Below are 23,174 nucleotides of genomic sequence, written 5' to 3' on the forward strand. Positions count from 1 at the left end.
TATTTAATATGCCACAAATTAATCCCGCATAACAAACACCATATAACCCGCCAATACAACTCAAACACCTGCACAACACACTCAATCCCACAGCCCAAAGTTCATACAGCACATATATTTCCCCAAAGTCCCCAAAGTTACGTACGTGACATGCACTTAGCGGCACGCACATGGCAAGCGATCAAATGTTTGGAAGCCGCAGCTGCATGCGTACTCACGGTACCGCGTCTGCGCATCCAACTCAAAGTCCTCCTGGTAAGAGTCTCTGTTGTCCCAGTTCTCCACAGGCCAATGGTAAAGCTTGACTGTCATCTTTCGAGAAAGTAAACAATGAAACACCGGCTGTGTTTGTGTTGCTGCAGTCGGCGCAATACACCGCTTCCCACCTACAGCTTTCTTCTTTGCAGTCTCCATTGTTCATTGAACAAATTGCAAAAGATTCACTAACACAGATGTCCAGAATACTGTGGAATTCTGCGATGAAAACAGACGACTTAATAGCTGGCCACCATGCTGTCCCAAAATGTCCTCTACAATCCGTGACGTCACGCGCAGACGTCATCATACCGAGACGTTTTCAGCAGGATATTTCGCGCGAAATGTAAAATTGCACTTTAGTAAGCTAACCCGGCCGTGTTGGCATGTGTTGCAATGTTAAGATTTCATCATTGATATACAAACTATCAGACTGCGTGGTTGGTAGTAGTGGGTTTCAGTAGGCCTTTAAAAGCTGTGTTACATTTTGCGGCTCTACTATTTTTCTGTAGTGGATAAGGTGGCACGATGTCTGTTTTGATAGTGAAGTTTGCTGACCCCTGCCCTAGAATCACAACTCTAAGCACCGCCCTGCTAATCCTGTCAATTGTACCTCTGAAAAGGGATTATTCCTTTCTCGACGTAAATCCAGCACGTAAATATGACTTAATTTGATTAGAATTCACACAGCAATGTTTGGATGACTCTTAACCCAACAAGTATAAAAGGTGCTGTCTGAAGTTCCTAACCTCACACTGCTGGTGCCATAACTGTCATTACCTGGGATGCGATTGACGCTTGCAAAATGTCAAGTGGTGGGATTTACAAGTTAAGAAGGCTTTATGACGCTTGCGTCAAAAGTCATTAGTGCCCTTTGGGATCCCCTTACCACCGGGTTAGCCAGGGAAAAAGTAGGACCTGGACGATGCCTCAGTGAGTACAGCACCGTCACATCTTCTGGAGGTAGGAACTGATTTGCTCTTCCAAGTTAACGCAACAGAAGGGATATCCAAACTTGCGAAAGCAAAAATGGGCGACAAGGACACAGTGGAGAAGTTCCTTGACAACAACCCCCAGTTTGCCAAGGAATACTACGACAAAAAGGTTAAGGCCGATATGATCACAGCTGCCTTCAACAACCAGGTGCAGGTCAAAGACCCGTCCTCTTACAAGGACGTCTCCACCATCCAGGAGGCTGAGTTCTTATTCGAGCTGATCAAGGAGATGCAAGGCGAGGTGGTTATGGAGAAAGCCTTGCACAAAATCCTCCAGAGGATCGCTCTGCTGGTGCAGGCGGATCGCTGCAGCTACTTCGGCTACCGGTCCCGCAACGGAACGCCCGAGCTGTCCACCATCCTCTTCGACGTCACGCACAATTCGGCGTTTGACAAAAATTTGGTGAACCCCAACGTGGAGATTGTTTTCCCCACAGACATGGGGATCGTCGGGTGGACGGCACACTCCAAAAAGCCTCAGAACATCGCCGACGTGAAGAAGGTGAGTGGATCCGACACTGCTCTGTGGTCTTGGAGCGTTGCATCGTGTTTTACGTCCTCTCCTGTGTCCGTTTACTTTCAGGACTCTCATTTCAGCGACTTTGTGGACAAGCAGACCAAATACACCACCAAAAATATGATTACGGCTCCCATCATGTGCGAGAAGGAACCGATAGGCGTCGTCATGGCCCTCAACAAGCAGGGCGCCGACGCTTTCTCAAAGAGTGATCAGGAGGTGAGCACACAGCTCAGGTCTACAGTCTGTAGAACAAACCTGTTCTAAGGGCTACATTTCCAGAAAGTTAAGGACCGGGGGTACCTACGCTATATCATACTTGCCAACCCTCCCGGATTTTCCGGGAGACTCCCGAAATTCAGCGCCTCTCCCGAAAACCTCCCGGGACAAATTTTCTCCCGAAAATCTCCCGAAATTCAGGCGGACTCAGGTCCTCCACAATATAAAAAAGCGTACCTGCCCAATCACATTATAACTATAGAATGATGGAGGGCGAGTTCTTGGTTTCTTATGTGGGTTTATTGTTAGGCAGTTTCATTAACGTCCGTCCAGCGTGGCAACAACACACAACAACAGCAGTCACTTTTTTGTATACCGTAAAGCAGTTCGTCTGCCGTAAACAGCAATGTTGTGACACTTAAACAGGACAATACTGCCATCTAGTGCATTTGATGAAAGCACTTTTGTGCGTGCCACACAGCAATGCATCATCAGAGAGGGTGTTCAGCATGGTTCGAAAAATAGTGACAGAGAATAGAACAAGGATGGACAATTCAACCCTTAACTCAACAATGAGTAGATGAGTGTTATGTGTGTATATGTGTAAATAAATGAACACTGAAATTCAAGTATTTATTTTATATATATATATATATATATATATATATATATATATATATATATATATATATATATATATATATATACATATAATAAAATATATATATACAAATATATATATACTGTATATATAATAAAATATATATATATGTATATAGCTAGAATTCACTGAACATCAAGTATTTCTTATATATATATATATATATATATATATATATATGAAATACTTGACTTGGTGAATTCTAGCTGTAAATATACTCCTCCCCTTTTAGCCACCTCCCACCCCGACCACGCCCACCCCCACCCCCTCCCCCCACCTCTCGAAATCGGAGGTCTCAAGGTTGGCTATATTCTTATTATGACCACCAGCTTCCTCCTTATTGGACATTTCTTTTTGCTCTATTTGTTTTTTTAGAGTTACAAATTTGACTAAAAATACAAGTGTCCACTGCAGTGGATATTGGCCTTTAAAGTTAAAAAAAGTTAAAGTACCAATGATTGTCACACACACACTAGGTGTGGCGAGATTATTCTCTGCATTTGACCCATCACCCTTGATCACCCCCTGGGAGGTGAGGGGAGCAGTGGGCAGCAGCGGTGGCCGCGCCCGGGAATCATTTTGGTGATTTAACCCCCAATTCCAACCCTTGATGCTGAGTGCCAAGCAGGGAGGTAATGGGTCCCATTTTTATAGTCTTTGGTATGACTCAGCCGGGGTTTGAACTCACAACCTACCGATCTCAGGGCGGACACTCTAACCACTAGGCCACTGAGTAGGAGGTTAATATGCCAATGTAGGAGTCTGACAATGCCTTTACACTGGTCGAACTTTTGAACTGAACTCGAGGGGCTAGTCTGGTGTTATTCAGATCAGGTCAATAGCCCTAATAGCCGGCTCAGTGGCCTTGTGGTTAGAATGTCCGCCCTGAGATCGGTAGGTCGTGAGTTCAAAACTCGGCCGAGTCATACCAAAGACTATAAAAATGGGACCCATTGCCTCCCTGCTTGACACTCAGCATCAAGGGTTGGAATTGGGGGTTAAATCACCAAAATGATTCCCGAGCGCGGCCACCGCTGCTGCTCACTGCTCCACTCACCGCCCAGGGGGTGGAACAAGGGGATGGGTCAAATGCAGAGGGTAATTTCACCACACTGCCACACTATCAGTGATACTTTAACTTTTTAATGTAGTGTCCTTAAACTTAAACTTACTGGACACAATACATGGGTTTTCGTTAGCGAAGGATTATCAGTCTTGTGTGTCATCACTTTGTTTATTCGCCTGCGGCAGTTTTCTAAATATTATTCGCACTTTTGCTTAGACAATGACGTCAACTTTGAGAAATTTGAAAGAGGACGTGAAAGTTTCCTACAGACAGACGTTAGATGGGGTTTGCAAAGGGTTATATCTGATATTGATACCTCTTTTTGGGATTTTTGGATTACTATGGATCAACAGGTTGTGAGTTGGGTACTTCTCGTCCAATTTTCAAGGATGGCGCCCAGTCTGGGTGGGTAACATCATAAAGGTCTGCTCTGTGTAAGACTAGTAAACACATTCAATCACATTATTATTACAATTAGTATACAAACCCCGTTTCCATATGAGTTGGGAAATTGTGTTAGATGTAAATATAAACGGAATACAATGATTTGCAAATCCTTTTCAACCCATATTCAATTGAATGCACTACAAAGACAAGATATTTGATGTTCAAACTCATAAACTTAATTTTTTTTTTGCAAATAATAATTAACTTAGAATTTCATGGCTGCAACACATGCCAAAGTAGTTGGGAAAGGGCATGTTCACCACTGTGTTACATGGCCTTTCCTTTTAACAACACTCAGTAAACGTTTAGGAACTGAGGAGACACATTTTTTAAGCTTCTCAGGTGGAATTCTTTCCCATTCTTGCTTGATGTACAGCTTAAGTTGTTCAACAGTCCGGGGGTCTCCGTTGTGGTATTTTAGGCTTCATAATGCGCCACACATTTTCAATGGGAGACAGGTCTGGACTACAGGCAGGCCAGTCTAGTACCCGCACTCTTTTACTATGAAGCCACGTTGATGTAACACGTGACTTGGCATTGTCTTGCTGAAATAAGCAGGGGCGTCCATGGTAACGTTGCTTGGATGGCAACATATGTTGTTCCAAAACCTGTATGTACCTTTCAGCATTAATGGCGCCTTCACAGACGTGTAAGTTACCCATGTCTTGGGCACTAATACACCCCCATACCATCACAGATGCTGGCTTTTCAACTTTGCGCCTATAACAATCCAGATGGTTATTTTCCTCTTTGGTCCGGAGGACACGACGTCCACAGTTTCCAAAAACAGTTTGAAATGTGGACTCGTCAGACCACAGAACACTTTTCCACTTTGTATCAGTCCATCTTAGATTAGCTCAGGCCCAGCGAAGCTGATGGCATTTCTGGGTGTTGTTGATAAACGGTTTTCGCCTTGCATAGGAGAGTTTTAACTTGCACTTACAGATGCAGCGACCAACTGTAGTTACTGACAGTGGGTTTCTGAAGTGTTCCTGAGCCCATGTGGTGATATCCTTTACACACTGATGTCACTTGTTGATGCAGTACAGCCTGAGGGATCGAAGGTCACGGGCTTAGCTGCTTACGTGCAGTGATTTCTCCAGATTCTCTGAACCCTTTGATGATATTACGGACCGTAGATGGTGAAATCCCTAAATTCCTTGCAATAGCTGGTTGAGAAAGGTTTTTCTTAAACTGTTCAACAATTTGCTCACGCATTTGTTGACAAAGTGGTGACCCTCGCCCCATCCGTGTTTGTGAATGACTGAGCATTTCATGGAATCTACTTTTATACCCAATCATGGCAACCACCTGTTCCCAATTTGCCTGTTCACCTGTGGGATGTTCCAAATAAGTGTTTGATGAGCATTCCTCAACTTTATCAGTATTTATTGCCACCTTTCCCAACTTCTTTGTCACGTGTTGCTGGCATCAAATTCTAAAGTTAATGATTATTTGAAAAAAAAAAAATGTTTATCAGTTTGAACATCAAATATGTTGTCTTTGTAGCATATTCAACTGAATATGGGTTGAAAATGATTTGCAAATCATTGTATTCCGTTTATATTTACATCTAACACAATTTCCCAACTCATATGGAAACGGGGTTTGTAATAATTCTTTCAAACCAATAATAAAGGAGCCCTTGTTGCCCACCCAACATGGGCGTCTGACCTGTACATTTTAAAACTCAACCTAAACAGTACAATCCAATGAGAGTGGAAACGCTGAAAGGTCAGGTGACACTGCAGGAATGCATCGGAGAGTTGCTCTACTGTCTAATCAATAGGGAGTCAAATACGATCAAGTACACGCCTATTGTTTTTGTTTCTGACAGCTCTTCAATAAATATGTCAACTTTGCTGCCGTGGTTGTCCTCCAAGCTCACACTGCTTACATGTGGGACGTGGAGTCGAGGAGAAGCCAGGTAAAAACACAAATTCCCTAATTGGCAAAGAGTGCCACATAAATAACAATAATAAGTTAAGGTGAGTACACACACCTGCAGGTTCTGCTGTGGTCTGCCAGCAAAGTGTTTGAAGAACTGACGGACATCGAGAGGCAGTTTCACAAGGCCTTGTACACGGTCAGGACTTACATCAAGTGTGAGAGGTACTCTGTGGGACTCCTGGACATGACCAGAGACAAAGTAAGGAGCATAGTTCTAGAAGTATGTCCTAAATAATATACTGTGCTGATATGTTTGCTTTCACCTTCAGGAGTTCTTTGATGAGTGGCCCATCAAACTTGGGGAACAGGAACCTTACAAGGGTCCCAAGACACCTGATGGCAGAGTATGTTCATCACACATCATGTTACTTTCTTTACATTTTTATATCAAATAACCTACTTTGTTCAATACCATCAGGAAATCAACTTCTACAAAATTATTGACTACCTGCTGGAAGACAAAGAGGAGATTAAAGTCATCCCGTAAGTAGCGAGTCCAGTTCTGACATGTTTATTTTCCGTGGGAAATGATAGAAACAGAAAAATACTCTGTTCAGGATCAAAGCTATTACAATACCAAAATGTTTATTACCGTATTTTTCGGACTATAAGTCGCAGTTTTTTTCATAGTTTGGCCGGGCTCCAGTGCGACTTATATATGTTTTCTTTCCTTTTTTATTATGCATTTTTGGCAGGTGCGACTTATACTCCGGTGCGACTTATACTCCGAAAAATACGGTAACTCGATTTAGAATACAATTTTCAGTAGTCATCTACTAGTCATCTAGTATTACTTAGTAATACTAGTAATGTTACAAACAATCAGCAGCCTTTTTAACACAGAAATTCCACATAATATTACATAAGTACAAAGACCAAAAAGCAAACAAAAGGCTCATCAACCACCCACATTTCAATTGTGTTTCAATCGGGGTTAATTTGGAGATCAGTCTCTACGACATAAACTATGTTTCTTACAAATATCCCAGGAGGAGGAAGAATAGGTAAACATGCAACACTACACACTGTAAGAAGTTATGCTAACCGTAAGCTAGAGCCCAATTGCCAATACAAGTGTATGAATGGGTTAAGCATAGCTAGTATTACTTAGTAATACTAGAAATATTACAAACAACCAGGAGCCTTTTTAACACAGAAATCCCACATAATATTGCATAAGTGGGTACAACGACCAAAAAAAAAGCAAACAAAAGGCTAATCAACCACCCACATTTCAATTGTGTTTTAATCGGGGTTAATTTGGAGATCAGTCTCTACGATATAAACTATGTTTCTTACAAATATCATCCCAGGAGGAGGAAGAATAGCTAAACATGCAACACTACACAATGTAAGAAGTTATGCTAACCGTAAGCTAGAGCCCAATTGCCAATACAAGTGTATAAATGGGTTAAGCATAGCTAGTATTACTAAGTAATACTAGTAATATTACAAACAATCAGGAGCCTTTTTAACACAGAAATCCCACATAATATTGCATAACTGAGTAAGACCACAAAAGCAAACAAAAGGCTCATCAGCCACCCACATTTCAATTGTGTTTCAATCGGGGTGAATTTGGAGATCAGTTTGTACAACATAAACTACGTGTCTTACAAATATCTTCCCAGGAGGAGGAGGAATAGCTAAACATGCGACACTACACACCGTAGGAAGTTATGCTAACCGCAAGCTAGAGAACAAATTGCCAATACAAGTCTATGAATGGGTTAAGCATAGCTAGTATTACTAAGTAATACTAGTAATATTACAAACAATCAGGAGCCTTTTTAACACAGAAATCCCACATAATATAGCATAACTGAGTACAAAGACAAAAAAAGCAAACAAAAGGCTCATCAACCACCCACATTTCAATTGTGTTTCAATCAGGGTGAATTTGGAGATCAGTCTGTACTACATAAACTATGTTTCTTACAAATATCTTCCCAGGAGGGGGAGGAATAGCTAAACATGCGACACTACACACCGTAGGAAGTTATGCTAACCGCAAGCTAGAGAACAAATTGGTAACACAAGTGTATGAATGGGTTAAGCATAGCTAGTATTACACAGTAATACTAGTAATATTACAAACAATCAGCAGCCTTTTTAACACAGAAATCCCACATAATATTGCATAACTGAGTACAACGACCAAAAAAGCAAACAAAAGGCTCATCAACCACCCAAATTTCATTTGTATTTCAATCGGGGTTCATTTGGATATCAGTGTCTACGACATAAACTATGTTTCTTACAAATATCATCCCAGGAGGAGGAAGAATAGCTAAACATGCGACACTACACACCGTAGGAAGTTATGCTTAACCGCAGGCTAGAGCCCAATTGCCAATACAAGTGTATGACTGGGTTAAGCATAGCTAGTTTTACTTAGTAATACTAGTAATATTACAAACAATCAGCAGCCTTTTTAACACAGAAATCCCACATAATATTGCATAACTGAGTACAACGACCAAAAAAGCAAACAAAAGGCTCATCAACCACCCAAATTTAATTTGTATTTCAATCGGGGTTCATTTGGATATCAGTGTCTACGACATAAACTATGTTTCTTACAAATATCATCCCAGGAGGAGGAGGAATAGCTAAACATGCGACACTGCAGACCGTAGGAAGTTATGCTTAACCGCAGGCTAGAGCCCTATTGCCAATACAAGTGTATGACTGGGTTAAGCATAGCTAGTTTTACTTAGTAATACTAGTAATATTACAAACAATCAGCAGCCTTTTTAACACAGAAATCCCTCATAATATTGCATAACTGAGTGCGCCTCTCTGAGCTGCCACCTTACCGTGGTAGAGGAGTTTGCGTGTCCCAATGATCCTAGGAGCTATGTTGTCCGGGGGCTTCCATGCCCCCTGGTAGGGTCTCCCAAGACAAACAGGTCCTAGGTGAGGGATCGGACAAAGAGCAGCTCGAAGACTTCTATGGAAATGCAAGAACCGAGGCTCAGATTTCCCTCGCCCGGACGCGGGTCACCGGGGCCCCCCTCCGGAGCCAGGCCCGGAGTTGGGGCACGATGGCGAGCGCCTGGTGGCCGGGCCTGTCCCCATGGGGCCCGGCCGGGCACAGCCCGAAGAGGCAACGTGGGTCCTCCCTCCAATGGGCTCACCACACATAGCAGGGGCCATAGAGGTCGGGTGCAATGTGAGCTGGGCAGCAGCCGAAGGCAGGGCACTTGGCGGTCCGATCCTCGGCTACAGAAGCTAGCTCTTGGGACGTGGAACGTCACCTCGCTGGGGGGTAAGGAGCCTGAGCTACTGCGCGAGGTAGAGAAGTTCCGGTTGGATATAGTCGGACTCACCTCGACGCACAGCAAGGGCTCCGGAACCAGTTCTCTCGAGAGGGGCTGGACTCTCTTCCACTCTGGCGTTACCAGCAGTGAGAGGCGACGGGCTGGGGTGGCAATTCTTGTTTCCCCCCCGGCTCAGAGCCTGCATGTTGGAGTTCAACCCGGTGGACGAGAGGGTAGCTTCCCTCCGCCTTCGGGTGGGGGGACGGGTCCTGACTGTTGTTTGCGCTTACGCGCCAAACAGCAGCTCAGAGTACCCACCCTTTTTGGATTCACTCGAGGGAGTACTTGAATGTGCTCCCCCGGGTGATTCCCTCGTTCTACTGGGGGACTTCAACTCTCATATTGGCAACGACAGTGAAACCTGGAGAGGCGTGATTGGGAAGAATGGCCGCCCGGATCTGAACCCGAGTGGTGTTTTGTTAATGGACTTTTGTGCCCGTCACGGATTGTCCATAACGAACACCATGTTCAAGCATAAGGGTGTCCATATGTGCACTTGGCACCAGGACACCCTAGGCCGCAGTTCTATGATCGACTTTGTAGTTGTGTCATCGGATTTGCGGCCTCATGTTTTGGACACTCGGGTGAAGAGAGGGGCGGAGCTTTCTACCGATCACCACTTGGTGGTGAGTTGGCTGCGATGGTGGGGGAGGATGCCGGACAGACCTGGCAGGCCCAAACGCATTGTGAGGGTTTGCTGGGAGCGTCTGGCAGAGTCTCCTGTCAGAGAGAGTTTCAATTCCCACCTCCGGAAGAACTTTGAACATGTCACGAGGGAGGTGCTGGACATTGAGTCTGAGTGGACCATGTTCCGCACCTCTATTGTCGAGGCGGCTGATTGGAGCTGTGGCCGCAAGGTAGTTGGTACCTGTCGTGGCGGTAATCCTAGAACCCGTTGGTGGACACCGGCGGTGAGGGATGCCGTCAAGCTGAAGAAGGAGTCCTATCGGGTTCTTTTGGCTCATGGGACTCCTGAGGCAGCGGACAGGTACAGACAGGCCAAGCGGTGTGCGGCTTCAGCGGTCGCGGAGGCAAAAACTCGGACATGGGAGGAGTTCGGGGAAGCCATGGAAAACGACTTCCGGACGGCTTCGAAGCGATTCTGGACCACCATCCGCCGCCTCAGGAAGGGGAAGCAGTGCACTACCAACACCGTGTATGGTGCGGATGGTGTTCTGCTGACCTCGACTGCGGAAGTTGTGGATCGGTGGAGGGAATACTTTGAAGACCTCCTCAATCCCACCAACACGTCTTCCTCTGAGGAAGCAGTGCCTGGGGAATCTGTGGTGGGCTCTCCTATTTCTGGGGCTGAGGTTGCTGAGGTAGTTAAAAAGCTCCTCGGTGGCAAGGCCCCGGGGGTGGATGAGATCCGCCCGGAGTTCCTTAAGGCTCTGGATGCTGTGGGGCTGTCTTGGTTGACAAGACTCTGCAGCATCGCGTGGACATCGGAGGCAGTACCTTTGGATTGGCAGACCGGGGTGGTGGTTCCTCTCTTTAAAAAGGGGAACCGGAGGGTGTGTTCTAACTATCGTGGGATCACACTCCTCAGCCTTCCCGGTAAGGTCTATTCAGGTGTACTGGAGAGGAGGCTACGCCGGATAGTCGAACCTCGGATTCAGGAGGAACAGTGTGGTTTTCGTCCTGGTCGTGGAACTGTGGACCAGCTCTATACTCTCGGCAGGGTCCTTGAGGGTGCATGGGAGTTTGCCCAACCAGTCTACATGTGCTTTGTGGACTTGGAGAAGGCATTCGACCGTGTCCCTCGGGAAGTCCTGTGGGGAGTGCTCAGAGAGTATGGGGTTTCGGACTGTCTGATTGTGGCGGTCCGCTCCCTGTATGATCAGTGTCAGAGCTTGGTTCGCATTGCCGGCAGTAAGTCGGACACGTTTCCGGTGAGGGTTGGACTCCGCCAAGGCTGCCCTTTGTCACCGATTCTGTTCATAACTTTTATGGACAGAATTTCTAGGCGCAGTCAAAGCGTTGAGGGGATTCGGTTTGGTGGCTGCAGGATTAGGTCTCTGCTTTTTGCAGATGATGTGGTCCTGATGGCTTCATCTAGCCAGGATCTTCAGCTCTCACTGGATCGGTTCGCAGCTGAGTGTGAAGCGACTGGGATGAGAATCAGCACCTCCAAGTCCGAGTCCATGGTTCTCACCCGGAAAAGGGTGGAGTGCCATCTCCGGGTTGGGGAGGAGATTTTTCCCCAAGTGGAGGAGTTCATGTACCTCGGAGTCTTGTTCACGAGTGAGGGAAGAGTGGATCGTGAGATCGACAGGCGGATCGGTGCGGCGTCTTCAGTAATGCGGATGCTGTATCGATCCATTGTGGTGAAGAAGGAGCTGAGCCGGAAGCCAAAGCTCTCAATTTACCGGTCGATCTACGTTCCCATCCTCACCTATGGTCATGAGCTTTGGGTTATGACCGAAAGGACAAGATCACGGGTACAAGCGGCCGAAATGAGTTTCCTCCGCCGGGTGGCGGGGCTCTCCCTTAAAGATAGGGTGAGAAGCTCTGCCATCCGGGGGGAGCTCAAAGTAAAGCCGCTGCTCCTCCACATCGAGAGGAGCCAGATGAGGTGGTCCGGGCATCTGGTCAGGATGCCACCCGAGCACCTCCCTAGAGAGGTGTTTAGGGCACGTCCGACCGGTAGGAGGCCACGAGGAAGACCCAGGACACGTTGGGAAGACTATGTCTCCCGGCTGGCCTGGGAACGCCTCGGGATCCCCCGGGAGGAGCTGGACGAAGTGGCTGGGGAGAGGGAAGTCTGGGCTTCCCTGCTTAGGCTGCTGCCCCCGCGACCCGACCTCGGATAAGCGGAAGAAGATGGATGGATGGATGGATGGAGTGCGCCTTTACACACTGACAGCCTAAATACTTTCAAGACAGCGACACTGTTTTCAACACAACAAACTTCACATCTCTGTCCCGGTTTTCTGCTACAGCGTGAAAACTTTTACCGCTAAACAGCGTTGTCCATTGAAATTAATTAAAATCGAATTAATCCGTACTTGGCCCCCCAAAACAGTACAATTTTGTACAATATAACATGCCTTTTAAAAAGAACAACTTTTAAATTAGAAATTTTGCATGGTTCTTAAACTTGTTCCACCAAGTACCACTTCAGAATACACTTGGCTCTCCAAGTACCATCATAATGACCAACATTAAAATACAGTAGCGTGGTAAGTATTCATTAAAACTTTGAATTTATTGACCGTGCAGTGTGAAAGTTGGTGTGTTAACGTTGTAATTAAGTAAACTAAGTCTCAAAGGAATATAACCTGCCGGGGCACTTCCTGACGAAACATCCACATTCCCGAGCCCTTGAACTCATGAAGCTGCGACCCTCTTCATTATGTACTGTTTTTTCCGGATTATAAAGCGCACTGCCGATGAGCGGGTCTAGTCAAGTCTATTTTCATACAAAAGGCGCATCGGATTATAGGGCGCATTAAAGTGGTCATATATTTATTTATTTTCTAAATGTAAAACACTTCTTGGGGTCTACATAACATGTAATAGTGGTTCTTTGGTCAAAATGTTGCATAGATTATGTTTAACAGATCATCTTCAAGTCACTTTCTGATGCGCCGTTTTGTGGGCGGGTCTTATTTACGTGGTTCACTTTCGACAGCGTGTTTTCTCCGTCATCTTTGTTGTAGCGGTGTAGCGTGCAAGGACAGGAGTGGAAGAAGTGTCAAAAGATGGAGCTAACAGTTTTAATGACATTCAGACTTTACTTCAATCAATAACAGAGCAGCATCTTCTCATCCGTGGCTCAATAATGCAACAACACTAGAAATGTAATGAAAAACCGTCCGACCGGAACTCTTTAATAACTAAAGTTCCTTGGGTGAATAATGTAAACTCACTACACCGGTATGTTTTAGTGCTTTTATGGCGAGTTTACTGACAGATATAAGTAAGAACTTCACACTACTTTATATTAGAAATGGCAACAGTGGATGTTGAATGTCCAATAACAAGAAGATAGAGAAAAAGAAGAAGCTTATCGACTATGGTGTCGGCACGGACTACAAAGGCGGACGCGTGCAAATTTTCAGGACTTATGCAGATCCCAAATACAGATCAGCAGGTACCAGAAAGTAAGAAAAGTTGCTTTTGCATAATATTGCGAAACAAAACGCCAGATAATATGTCTTACCTTATACACACACCATAATAATACTCATATGTTGAAGCACAGTACAATCTATCAAGCGGTGCGACTTCATAGCTTACCAAAGTCGTACTAAAACATTTTGATAGATTTTTGAGCACCGTGTGTAATGTTCTATATTTTCAATGGAACATGTACAATTTTGAGTCATATTGCAGTTCACACGTATCTCTTATCACAATCACAATTGCACAAAACCGCACGCACAAGAATCACTTTACTTACCACTGTAATTACCGGACTACAATAGTCTTCATTCAATGACTGTAAATAATGTAAAAACAAGAGTATAAAGAAGTCATACTGTTCCATTACCTTTGTTCATACTACTGTCACTGCCAAAGAACTGTAGACACCTTAATATTTGTTGCTTCCTATACTATATATATTGTCTATACTGTATATACTGTATATACTGTTATACTATTTGATATTGCACTGGTACTGTATTTGACTACTGTACTTCTACTTGTACTGATACTTCTACCATAACTACTGTGACTTATTGTGCAACTTATTGTCTTGTAATTAATGTACATCAGAGCTATTTAAATGTTTGTATTTATTGTATTTAGTGTATTAGATTCTGCAACTCGTGTTTGGATCCCACTGTACGCAATATCTGAAGAGCAGGGAAAAAAATGCATTTCACTGTGGTGTACTCTGCCTGTGACAAATAAAACCTTCAACCTTGAACCTCTTATGTGTGACTGCCATCTACTGGTCAAATTTATCATTTCAGCACGTACCAAATAAAATAGCTTTGAGGTCGGTAAGCACAACCAAAATTATTCCGTCGATTAGGCGCACCGTGTTATAAGGCGCATTGTCGAGTTTTGAGAAAATGAAAGGATTTTAAGTGCGCCTTATAGTCCGAAAAATACGGTAATTGAATAGCCCTGCTATACGGCAACTAGCGGCCGGGAGGCTCCGAAACGGAATTTTTGCTCGCAACCTTTAAAGCAGCACAAATAGATGAGAGAGTGCTCATATCCCCAAAAACTTGTAAGCCGATCGGGTACCATTGTATTCCTTTTTCCTCACAGGCAGCAAAGCCGCATAAATTGACTCTGTCTGTGCTGGTTATACAGAGACAAAGGAAAAAGACGGCTTTTATAGGCAGTGTGAAAGAGCCTAGTGTGCTCTTTAACGACCAATGACAAATACTGCAGACTCACAATTCTTATATCCCAACTGTTTTTTTATAAATTGCTGTAAAGAGAAGTTAAATACTGTAAACCGTAAAAACTTTTAATAGCGTATCTGACTCATTCTTTACTTAACACTCATTGTTGGGGCTGAAGTGGTTGCTGAACTGAGTGAGCTTCTGTGCAATATGCGGATGCCGAATATGAGAATATAAATTCCTCAGAGAGCATCAAGTTTTGTGTATTAGGTGGAGGTTGTTGAATAATGAGAGAGAGAGACACATGTTTACGAGCTCCTGCACGGTTTTACAGCGGCCCCCCTGCAGACCACTGGGCCCTGGTCAGCGGATTGCCGGCATATGTGGCTGAGAATGGATTTGTAAGCTGTACATTTGCTTCATTCTTTGAAAAAAAGACACAATCTCTAGTATGCTGAACACACATTTTCATTTTCTTTAGATCTGCAACATGATGAACGCCGGATCAGATGAGTATTTTGCATTTCAGGTGAGACACAACTTTCTGAAGACCTCAGAACGCTAGTGTCTCAAGTCTTCAGAAAGTCCTAACGTCTGCGTCGGTCTTGCAGAAAGAGGCGGTGGACGAAAGCGGATGGACGATCAAGAACGTCCTCGCCCTTCCCATCGTCAACAAAAAGGAAGAAATTGTCGGCGTCGCAACTTTCTTCAACAGGAAAGACGGCAAACCGTTTGATGAGAATGACGAGCAAATTACAGAAGTACGTAATTAACTTTTCTTATCTACACTCTTGAAGGGGAACATTATCACCAGACCTATGTAAGCGTCAATATATACCTTGATGTTGCAGAAAAAAGACCATATATTTTTTTAACCGATTTCCGAACTCTTAAATGGGTGAATTTTGGCGAATTAAACGCCTTTCTATTATTCGCTCTCGGAGCGAATAATATACCTACATAGGGAAGCAATCCACCATTTTCTCACTTTCGTCGGTGTGTTGTCGGAGGGTGTAACTACACGAACAGGGACGGATTCAAGTTGCACCAGTGGCCCAAAGATGCGAAAGTGGCAAGAAATTGGACGAAATTTGTTCAAAATACGAGGGTGTGGGGAAAGCCGACGAAATGGTCAGTCGTTTGTTCCGCACACTTTACCGACGAAAGCTATGCTACGACAGAGATGGCAACCGTCCCTTATGCCACCGAAGATGATCAAGAGAGGAATATCGACCCTAGCGTCCCTGGCCTGCTGACATCAACTCCAAAACTAGACAGATCAGCTTTCAGGAAAAGAGAGCGGATGAGGGTATGTCTACAGAATATATTAATTGATGAAAACTTTATTCATTACTCGCGGTTTTACGTAAATTATTATACATAAACTGTGTTTATCAATAATTTAGTTTAAAAACATTTATTTTTTTCAATCATTCGAGTACATTCGGGTAGTCTTGTTTAATGCAGTATTTTGTGTCTATTTAGGTATGGTTAACCTGAGTGCTGAAATCGTGGAAAAATATATGTTCTTAGCGCGCCTGAAATGGGCTGTCTGCACTCTCAAAGTGCATGTTGTTGCCAAATGTATTTCATATGCTGTAAACCTAGTTCATAGTTGTTAGTTTCCTTTAATGCCAAACAAACACATACCAATCGTTGGTTAGAAGGCGATCGCCGAATTCGTCCTCGCTTTCTCCCGTGTCGCTGGCTGTCGTGTCGTTTTCATCGGTTTCGCTTGCATACAGTTCAAACCGATATGGCTCAATAGCTTCAGTTTCTTCTTCAATTTCGTTTTCGCTACCTGCCTCCACACTACAACCATCCGTTTCAATACATGCGTACCGTAATCTGTTGAATCGCTTAAGCCGCTGAAATCCGAGTCTGAATCCGAGCTAATGTCGCTATACCTTGCTGTTCTATCCGCCATGTTTGTTTGTATTGGCATCTCTATGTGACGTCACAGGAAAATGGACGGGTGTATATAACGATGGTTAAAATCAGGCACTTTGAAGCTTTTTTTAGGGATATTGCGTGATGGGTAAAATTTTGAAAAAAACTTCGAAAAATAAAATAAGCCACTGGGAACTGATTTTTAAAGGTTTTAACCCTTCTGAAATTGTGATAATGTTCCCCTTTAATTTGACAAGGATGCTCAGTTTTGATTGACACTTATATGTTGCATGTCTCCAGGCTCTGACCCAGTTCCTCGGCTGGTCCACTCTGAATAGCGACACATACGACAAACTCAACAGGACCGAGTGGAGCAAGGACATTGCACAGGAAGTTCTCATGTACCAAAGCAAAGCCACCCCGAGCGATGTGCAGAGCATCTTGGTAAGCCTCGCCTGATGCTACAGTATTATTACTGGACCCTGAAGAATCGGAAGCTAAAAGGCATTTCCGCCCTACAGAGCACGCAAGAAAAGTTTGGTTCTGCACCTGAGGACTGTGAGCAGAAAGAGATGTACAAACTTCTGGTAGGCATTCTAATATATTCATTTTTCAAGGCAAAAAAAGGGTTCTGTTTGTGATTACGTATGTTGCGTACATCCAGAGAGCCAACATTCCTGAATCCAAGACCGTGGAGCTGCACGAGTTCCGCTTCAGTGACTTTGCACTGTCCGAGTTGGAGCTCATCAAGTGCGGCATCCGCTGCTTTTTTGACCTGGGCGTGGTCGAGAAGTTTAAAGTACCAGCAGAGGTAACTGCGTGCTGTCAACCAATAGGAGTATCATTTATCCAATGGTGATTTTTAGGAATGTGACGATACATTAATCTCACAAGACGAGACAGAATTTGGGGTCAGATCTGATCTATGTATGGTGGTAGAGCTGGGATGATTTCAAGGGCCTTGACTGGCAGGTAATGGGGGTGAGGAGGGAGTCATGGCGCCCAGAGTTCTTGACAGTGCCCATGTTTTTAGGAAACCTACTTTGACCAAGTATATGATTGGACAAGGAAACATTTTTCAACTTGTCTTTTTTTTAAAAGGGAACTACACTTTTTGGGGAATTTTGCCTATCGTTCACAATCATTATGAAAGACATGACATCGGATGGATTTTTTAATGCATTCTAACTCGTTATAAACGTAAATAAGAGTCCGCTTACAGAATAGCCAATGGGTGGTCCTGTATTTCGCCCATAAAACCCAATAAAAAAACATCCAAAAAGCACCAGTAACACTCCATTCACATTTTGTGACTTCAATATTAACGAGGGGTGTAACGGTACACAAAAATTTAGGTTCGGTACGTATAATAATAATAATTATGTCCACGTTAATCCATACTTGCCAACCTTGAGACCTCAAATTTCGGGGTGGGGGGCGTGGTGTTGTTGGGGGCGTGGTTAAGAGGGGAGGAGTATATTTACAGCTAGAATTCACCAAGTCAAGTATTTCATATATATATATATATATATATACACATATATATGTATATGTATATATATATATATATATATATATATGTATATATATATATATATATAAGAAATACTTGACTTTCAGTGAATTCTAGTTATAAATATATATTTATTGTATTCTATATATATATATATATATATATATATATATATATATATATATATATATATACCTGTATATATATATATTTATATATATAAAATAAATACTTGAATTTCAGTGTTCATTTATTTACACATATACACACACATAACACTCATGTACTCATTGTTGAGTTAAGGGTTGAATTGTCCATCCTTGTTCTATTCTCTGTCACTATTTTTCTAACCATGCTGAACACCCTCTCTGATGATGCATTGCTGTGTGGCACGCACAAAAGTGCTTTCATCAAATGCACTAGATGGCAGTATTGTCCTGTTTAAGAGTGTCACAACATTGCTGTTTACGGCAGACGAACTGCTTTACGGTAGACGAAAACGTGACTGCTGTTGTTGTGTGTTGTTGCCGCGCTGGGAGGACGTTAATGAAATTGCCTAACAATAAACCCACATAAGAAACCAAGAACTCACCCTCCATCATTCTACAGTTATAACGTGATTGGGCAGGTACGCTTGGACCTGAGTCCGCCTGAATTTCGGGAGATTTTCGGGAGAAAATTTGTCCCGGGAGGTTTTCGGGAGAGGCGCTGAATTTCGGGAGTCTCCTGGAAAATCCGGGAGGGTTGGCAAGAATGCGTTAATCAACATTAAACTGCCTCAAGTTGTTGCTCAGATTAAATAAAATGACAAAACTTTTCTTCTACATATAAAAAGTACAACATTAAACATTGATTGATTGATTGGTTGAAACTTTTATTAGTAGATTGCACAGTTTAGTACATATTCCGTACAATTGACCACTAAATGGTAACACCCCAATACGTTTTTCCACTTGTTTAAGTTGGGGTCCACGTAAATCAATTCATGGTAACAGTTTCAAGTCAACTCATCATGCTTAATTTATTACACCATCTGGGAAGCCTGTAGTGGATTTTTATCACACACACACACACACACCCCCCGCAAAATGAGCTAACGTTACGCTTAAAGCTAATTAGCCTTCACCTCAAGCCAGGACTGCGAGCGAGCCGAGCTGCAGTTTGTTTCTAGAAGGTCAACGGGCTCATTAGTGATGTTACTAGTAGTTGACTGGGAGGTGTTTATTATAATTTGGGGAGAGTCCGCTGCCTGATTCTTACCTGCTAAACACCTATCTGCTAACCCCACCGCAGAAGCACTGACTCCATGCGCTCTGAATACGCACTGCTGATTGGCTGTTACCGCTCTGAATACGCACTGCTGATTGGCTGTTACCGCTATGGTTGTAACCAATCAGAGGGTTGTGTGGGTGGGACAATGCTGGGTGTTGTGTAGGAGACAGAGGCAGAAAGCAGAGCAGCCTGTTCAGACTTTAGCTTAATATGTCCGTGTGGAAACTCGTTCGGTGCAACTCAGAACCGAACCGGAACCCCCGTACCGAAACGGTTCAATACAAATACACGTACCGTTACACCCCTAATATTAACCAAGTATTCGTGATATTGTTATTATAAGCGCTAACGCAGACAAACTATTTATAGCGGCGCCGTGATCACTAGCGTTTGTGCTTATGTTTACATCGTTGAGTGGTAAGCTGCTTCCTCGTTTCCTTTGCTAGTGAAAGTTTATTGTAGATAATAAATCCTGCCTCTCACCTGGATAGTAGAAGGATGTGGACGTATTCTGGTAAGTTGGTACACTTTGACAGCCAATTTAGACTCGGTAATGGCGAGAACAACACGAAAAGAAGCTTGGTTCACCCCCCTTTTCTTCACGAGGATTATGAGTAACTTTTAATCTTAACCGGGACTATCAGTCGGCATCCTAATGACAGCAGACCTTGTACAGTAAGTGATGGTTTATTATGTTTGTTGGCTCTCATGAATTTTGCAGTGAGTAGAAATCAGTGATGTAGTGGGGAAAAAAGCAAACGTTGTGATGCCTTTTTGAAATAATATGCTTAAAATTATCAAAATACGTAAATATTAAATGTTATTACAAATGTGCCCGTTACTACATGACATATATATCATGTACATAAAACCTTAATGGAGGCGTTTGGATGTTTTTTAAAGGCTTTTATAGGCAGAATAAAACGACTCCAATAGGCTTCATTGTAAGCAGACTTTTGATCGCATGTATTTAATAGTTAGAAAGCATTAAAAAAATACATCCGTCGTCATGTTTCATAATGATTGTGAACGATAGGCAAAATTCCCAAAAAAAGTGCAGTTCCCCTTTAAAAAAAAGACAAGTTGAAAAATCTTTCCTTGTCCAATCATATCGCTGCTGGCGCAGGGATTGCTTCTGTTTGCTAGTTCTTAGTTTGTAACAGTGACGTGCGGTGAGGTTGATGGCTGGTGAGGCACTGACTTCATCACAGTCAGATTTACAAACATATGAACCCTAAAGAGTATCTTATTCACCATTTGATTGGCAGCAGTTAACGGGTTATGTTTAAAAGCTCATACCAGCATTCTTCCCTGCGTGGCACTCAGCATCAAGGGTTGGAATTGGGGGTTAAATCACCAAAAATGATTCCCGGGCGCGGCGCCGCTGCTGCACACTGCTCCCCTCACCTCCCAGGGGTTGATCAAGGGGATGGGTCAAATGCAGAGGACAAATTTCACCACACCTAGTGTGTGTGTGACAATCATTGCTACTTTAACTTAACTTTAACTTTACACATACCAACTGTAGCACACAAAAAAGCACATTTAATAAAAATAAAAAAACGTTATTATGGTCTTACCTTTACTTATAAGTGCGGGAACAGTGGTGTTCGTGTTGGAGAAGTTGTGAATGAATGAAATATGAAATCCGTGCTGCAGTCTGCAGGTGTACCTAATGTTGTGTGCCTGCAGTCGTTCACGCTCCTCCGGCGCGAGCATTGTTGTTTTTGCACTTTTTGACTTCTTGTTAAGTGACTTTTTTTTGGGTGGATTCGGTCTTGCACGTGGAGGGTTTGGGTGTGGGCTTTGGTTGGTGTGGCGCTCCCGTCGGGGGGTGCGTTCTGCGGCGGGGGGTGCATTAACCGGCACCAGGAGGCGGGATTACGCGAGCCTCACACAGTGCGTCTTCGCAGCAGTTTTATGATTGCTCAGCACAATAAATACTTTACACACATACAGTTGTTGACAAAATACACTGTACATTATATACCTCAGCTAACTAAACTATGGAAATGTATAATATAATTCATATAGCAATACGGTCTCACTGCACAGCAGGCCAGCAGTTAGCCGAGTCATTGCGCAATCCGTGTTGAGGCACTGAGTGACGTGCCTCAACTGGCTGCTGATCACCGCACCGTCTCTTGTCAGTATTTGAACGGCAAATGTGAAAATTCAGCGATTTTGAATAAAAATAATCTAAAACTGGTGAAGTTAAATGGAAAATAACTTTATAGTATAATCACTGAATACATATAACAATTTAATATATATTTTTTCTTTTTACGCCTCACCTGCCTCCAGTGACCACACGTCACTGGTTTGTAACTAATGCAAAGCAGTCAATGTGCTTCTATTAAAAAACTTTCTGATCACATTCTTCCCGCGAGACTTCTTTTTCTTCAGACGAGAAATATTGTTACGCTTTAATCTCACAAGATCTCACTTCACACCTAGTTATTTTGGATTGTGCGCAATTTGGCCAGATTCACCATCAAAACCAGCTGATGATGCTTAGTTATTACTTACAGAGTAGTGATTAAATCGGGAAATAAACATGTAAATAATTCTATCCATTAATGAGGTTTTAACAACATATGTATGAATTTGTTGCCCAGTAAACGCGCTAGGTTTTTGTCATTTTGGCTTAAGGGTTACATGCATTGTACAGTCAGTGGCCACCAATTCTACCAAGCAGTAAGTTGCTACAAAAAAAGTCTGATTTATCTATGATGTCTCAATCTATCTTCATGTAAATGTTGTATAAGGTCACCAAACATTTGTTAAAAACATGTTTGATAAAAAGAAAAATTGGAGCTATATGGTTTTCCTTCTACAACAATGTACTATAACACAAATGTCAAACTCAAGGCCCGGGGGCCAGATCTGGACCGCCACATTATCTTATGTGGCCCGCGAAAGCCTGGATATACAATATGCATCATTTAAGTAATTCATCTTTTCTTACTAAATGTATTCTTTCTTTTTGTTTGACAGAAAAATATGTCCAATTGAATGGGGAACTGCACTTTCTTGGGAATTTTGCCTATCGTTCTCAATCATTATGAAAGACATGACGACGGATGTATATTTATTTTTAATGCATTCTAACTCCTAAATACTAGGGGTGTAACGGTACGTGTATTTGTATTGAACCGTTTCGGTACGGGGGTTCCGGTTCGGTTCGGAGGTGTACCGAACGATCATATTAAGTAGCGTAACGCACGTTGTGTAAACAATGCACACCGAGGCACAACACACTGCATGCTAGCAGCTAACGGGCTACGATAGACTGACCATACGTCCTCTTTTTACCGTACATGTCCTCTTTTGCGGAGCTGTCAGGGCGGAGTTTCTTAAATGCCTCAAATGTCCGGCATTTTGAGTTCGGGTTGCGTGTATTTTCAATGTACGTTCAGGGTTAAGAAGGGGTTAAAAACAAAACAAATTGTGCGCGCAGCAGCATTGGTGAGGGAGGGGCAGAGAGAGAGAGAGAGAGAGAGTTATGATAAACGCGCATGCGTCGCCAGGCTCTGCTTTTTATCCATAGATTTATCAGATTAATTTTTTTATTATCTATAGCAGGGGTGTCAAAAGTGTGCCCCGGAGGCCATTTGTGGCCCACAGCTAATGTTTTAAAGGCCCACGGCACATTCTAAAAATACTATTGAAATAAACAAAAACATAAGAAAAGTGAAATAAAAAAGCTTAAAGGTTAAATGTAATTTAGAAAAAGTTGCAATGTTTACTAATAAAACAA

The 23,174-nt window shown here is 43.2% G+C and overlaps 1 protein-coding gene across 1 annotated transcript in view; it reads left to right on the forward strand.

The window, feature by feature from the left end:
• Nucleotides 1–1,284: 1,284 nt before the first annotated feature.
• The window catches only part of LOC133587451 (cone cGMP-specific 3',5'-cyclic phosphodiesterase subunit alpha'-like), a 37,285-nt gene continuing 15,395 nt past the window's right edge, over nt 1,285–23,174 (forward strand). Inside the window, exons 1-12 of the mRNA XM_061940317.1 lie at nt 1,285–1,752; nt 1,834–1,986; nt 5,998–6,087; nt 6,169–6,309; nt 6,380–6,454; nt 6,529–6,593; nt 15,074–15,140; nt 15,221–15,268; nt 15,351–15,500; nt 16,930–17,073; nt 17,151–17,216; nt 17,294–17,440. Of these exons, the coding sequence (XP_061796301.1) occupies nt 1,285–1,752; nt 1,834–1,986; nt 5,998–6,087; nt 6,169–6,309; nt 6,380–6,454; nt 6,529–6,593; nt 15,074–15,140; nt 15,221–15,268; nt 15,351–15,500; nt 16,930–17,073; nt 17,151–17,216; nt 17,294–17,440 (1,614 nt within the window). The remainder of the gene's footprint in view (nt 1,753–1,833; nt 1,987–5,997; nt 6,088–6,168; nt 6,310–6,379; nt 6,455–6,528; nt 6,594–15,073; nt 15,141–15,220; nt 15,269–15,350; nt 15,501–16,929; nt 17,074–17,150; nt 17,217–17,293; nt 17,441–23,174) is intronic.

This window comes from Nerophis lumbriciformis, linkage group LG02, assembly GCF_033978685.3.
Source record: "Nerophis lumbriciformis linkage group LG02, RoL_Nlum_v2.1, whole genome shotgun sequence".
NCBI lineage: Eukaryota > Metazoa > Chordata > Actinopteri > Syngnathiformes > Syngnathidae > Nerophis > Nerophis lumbriciformis.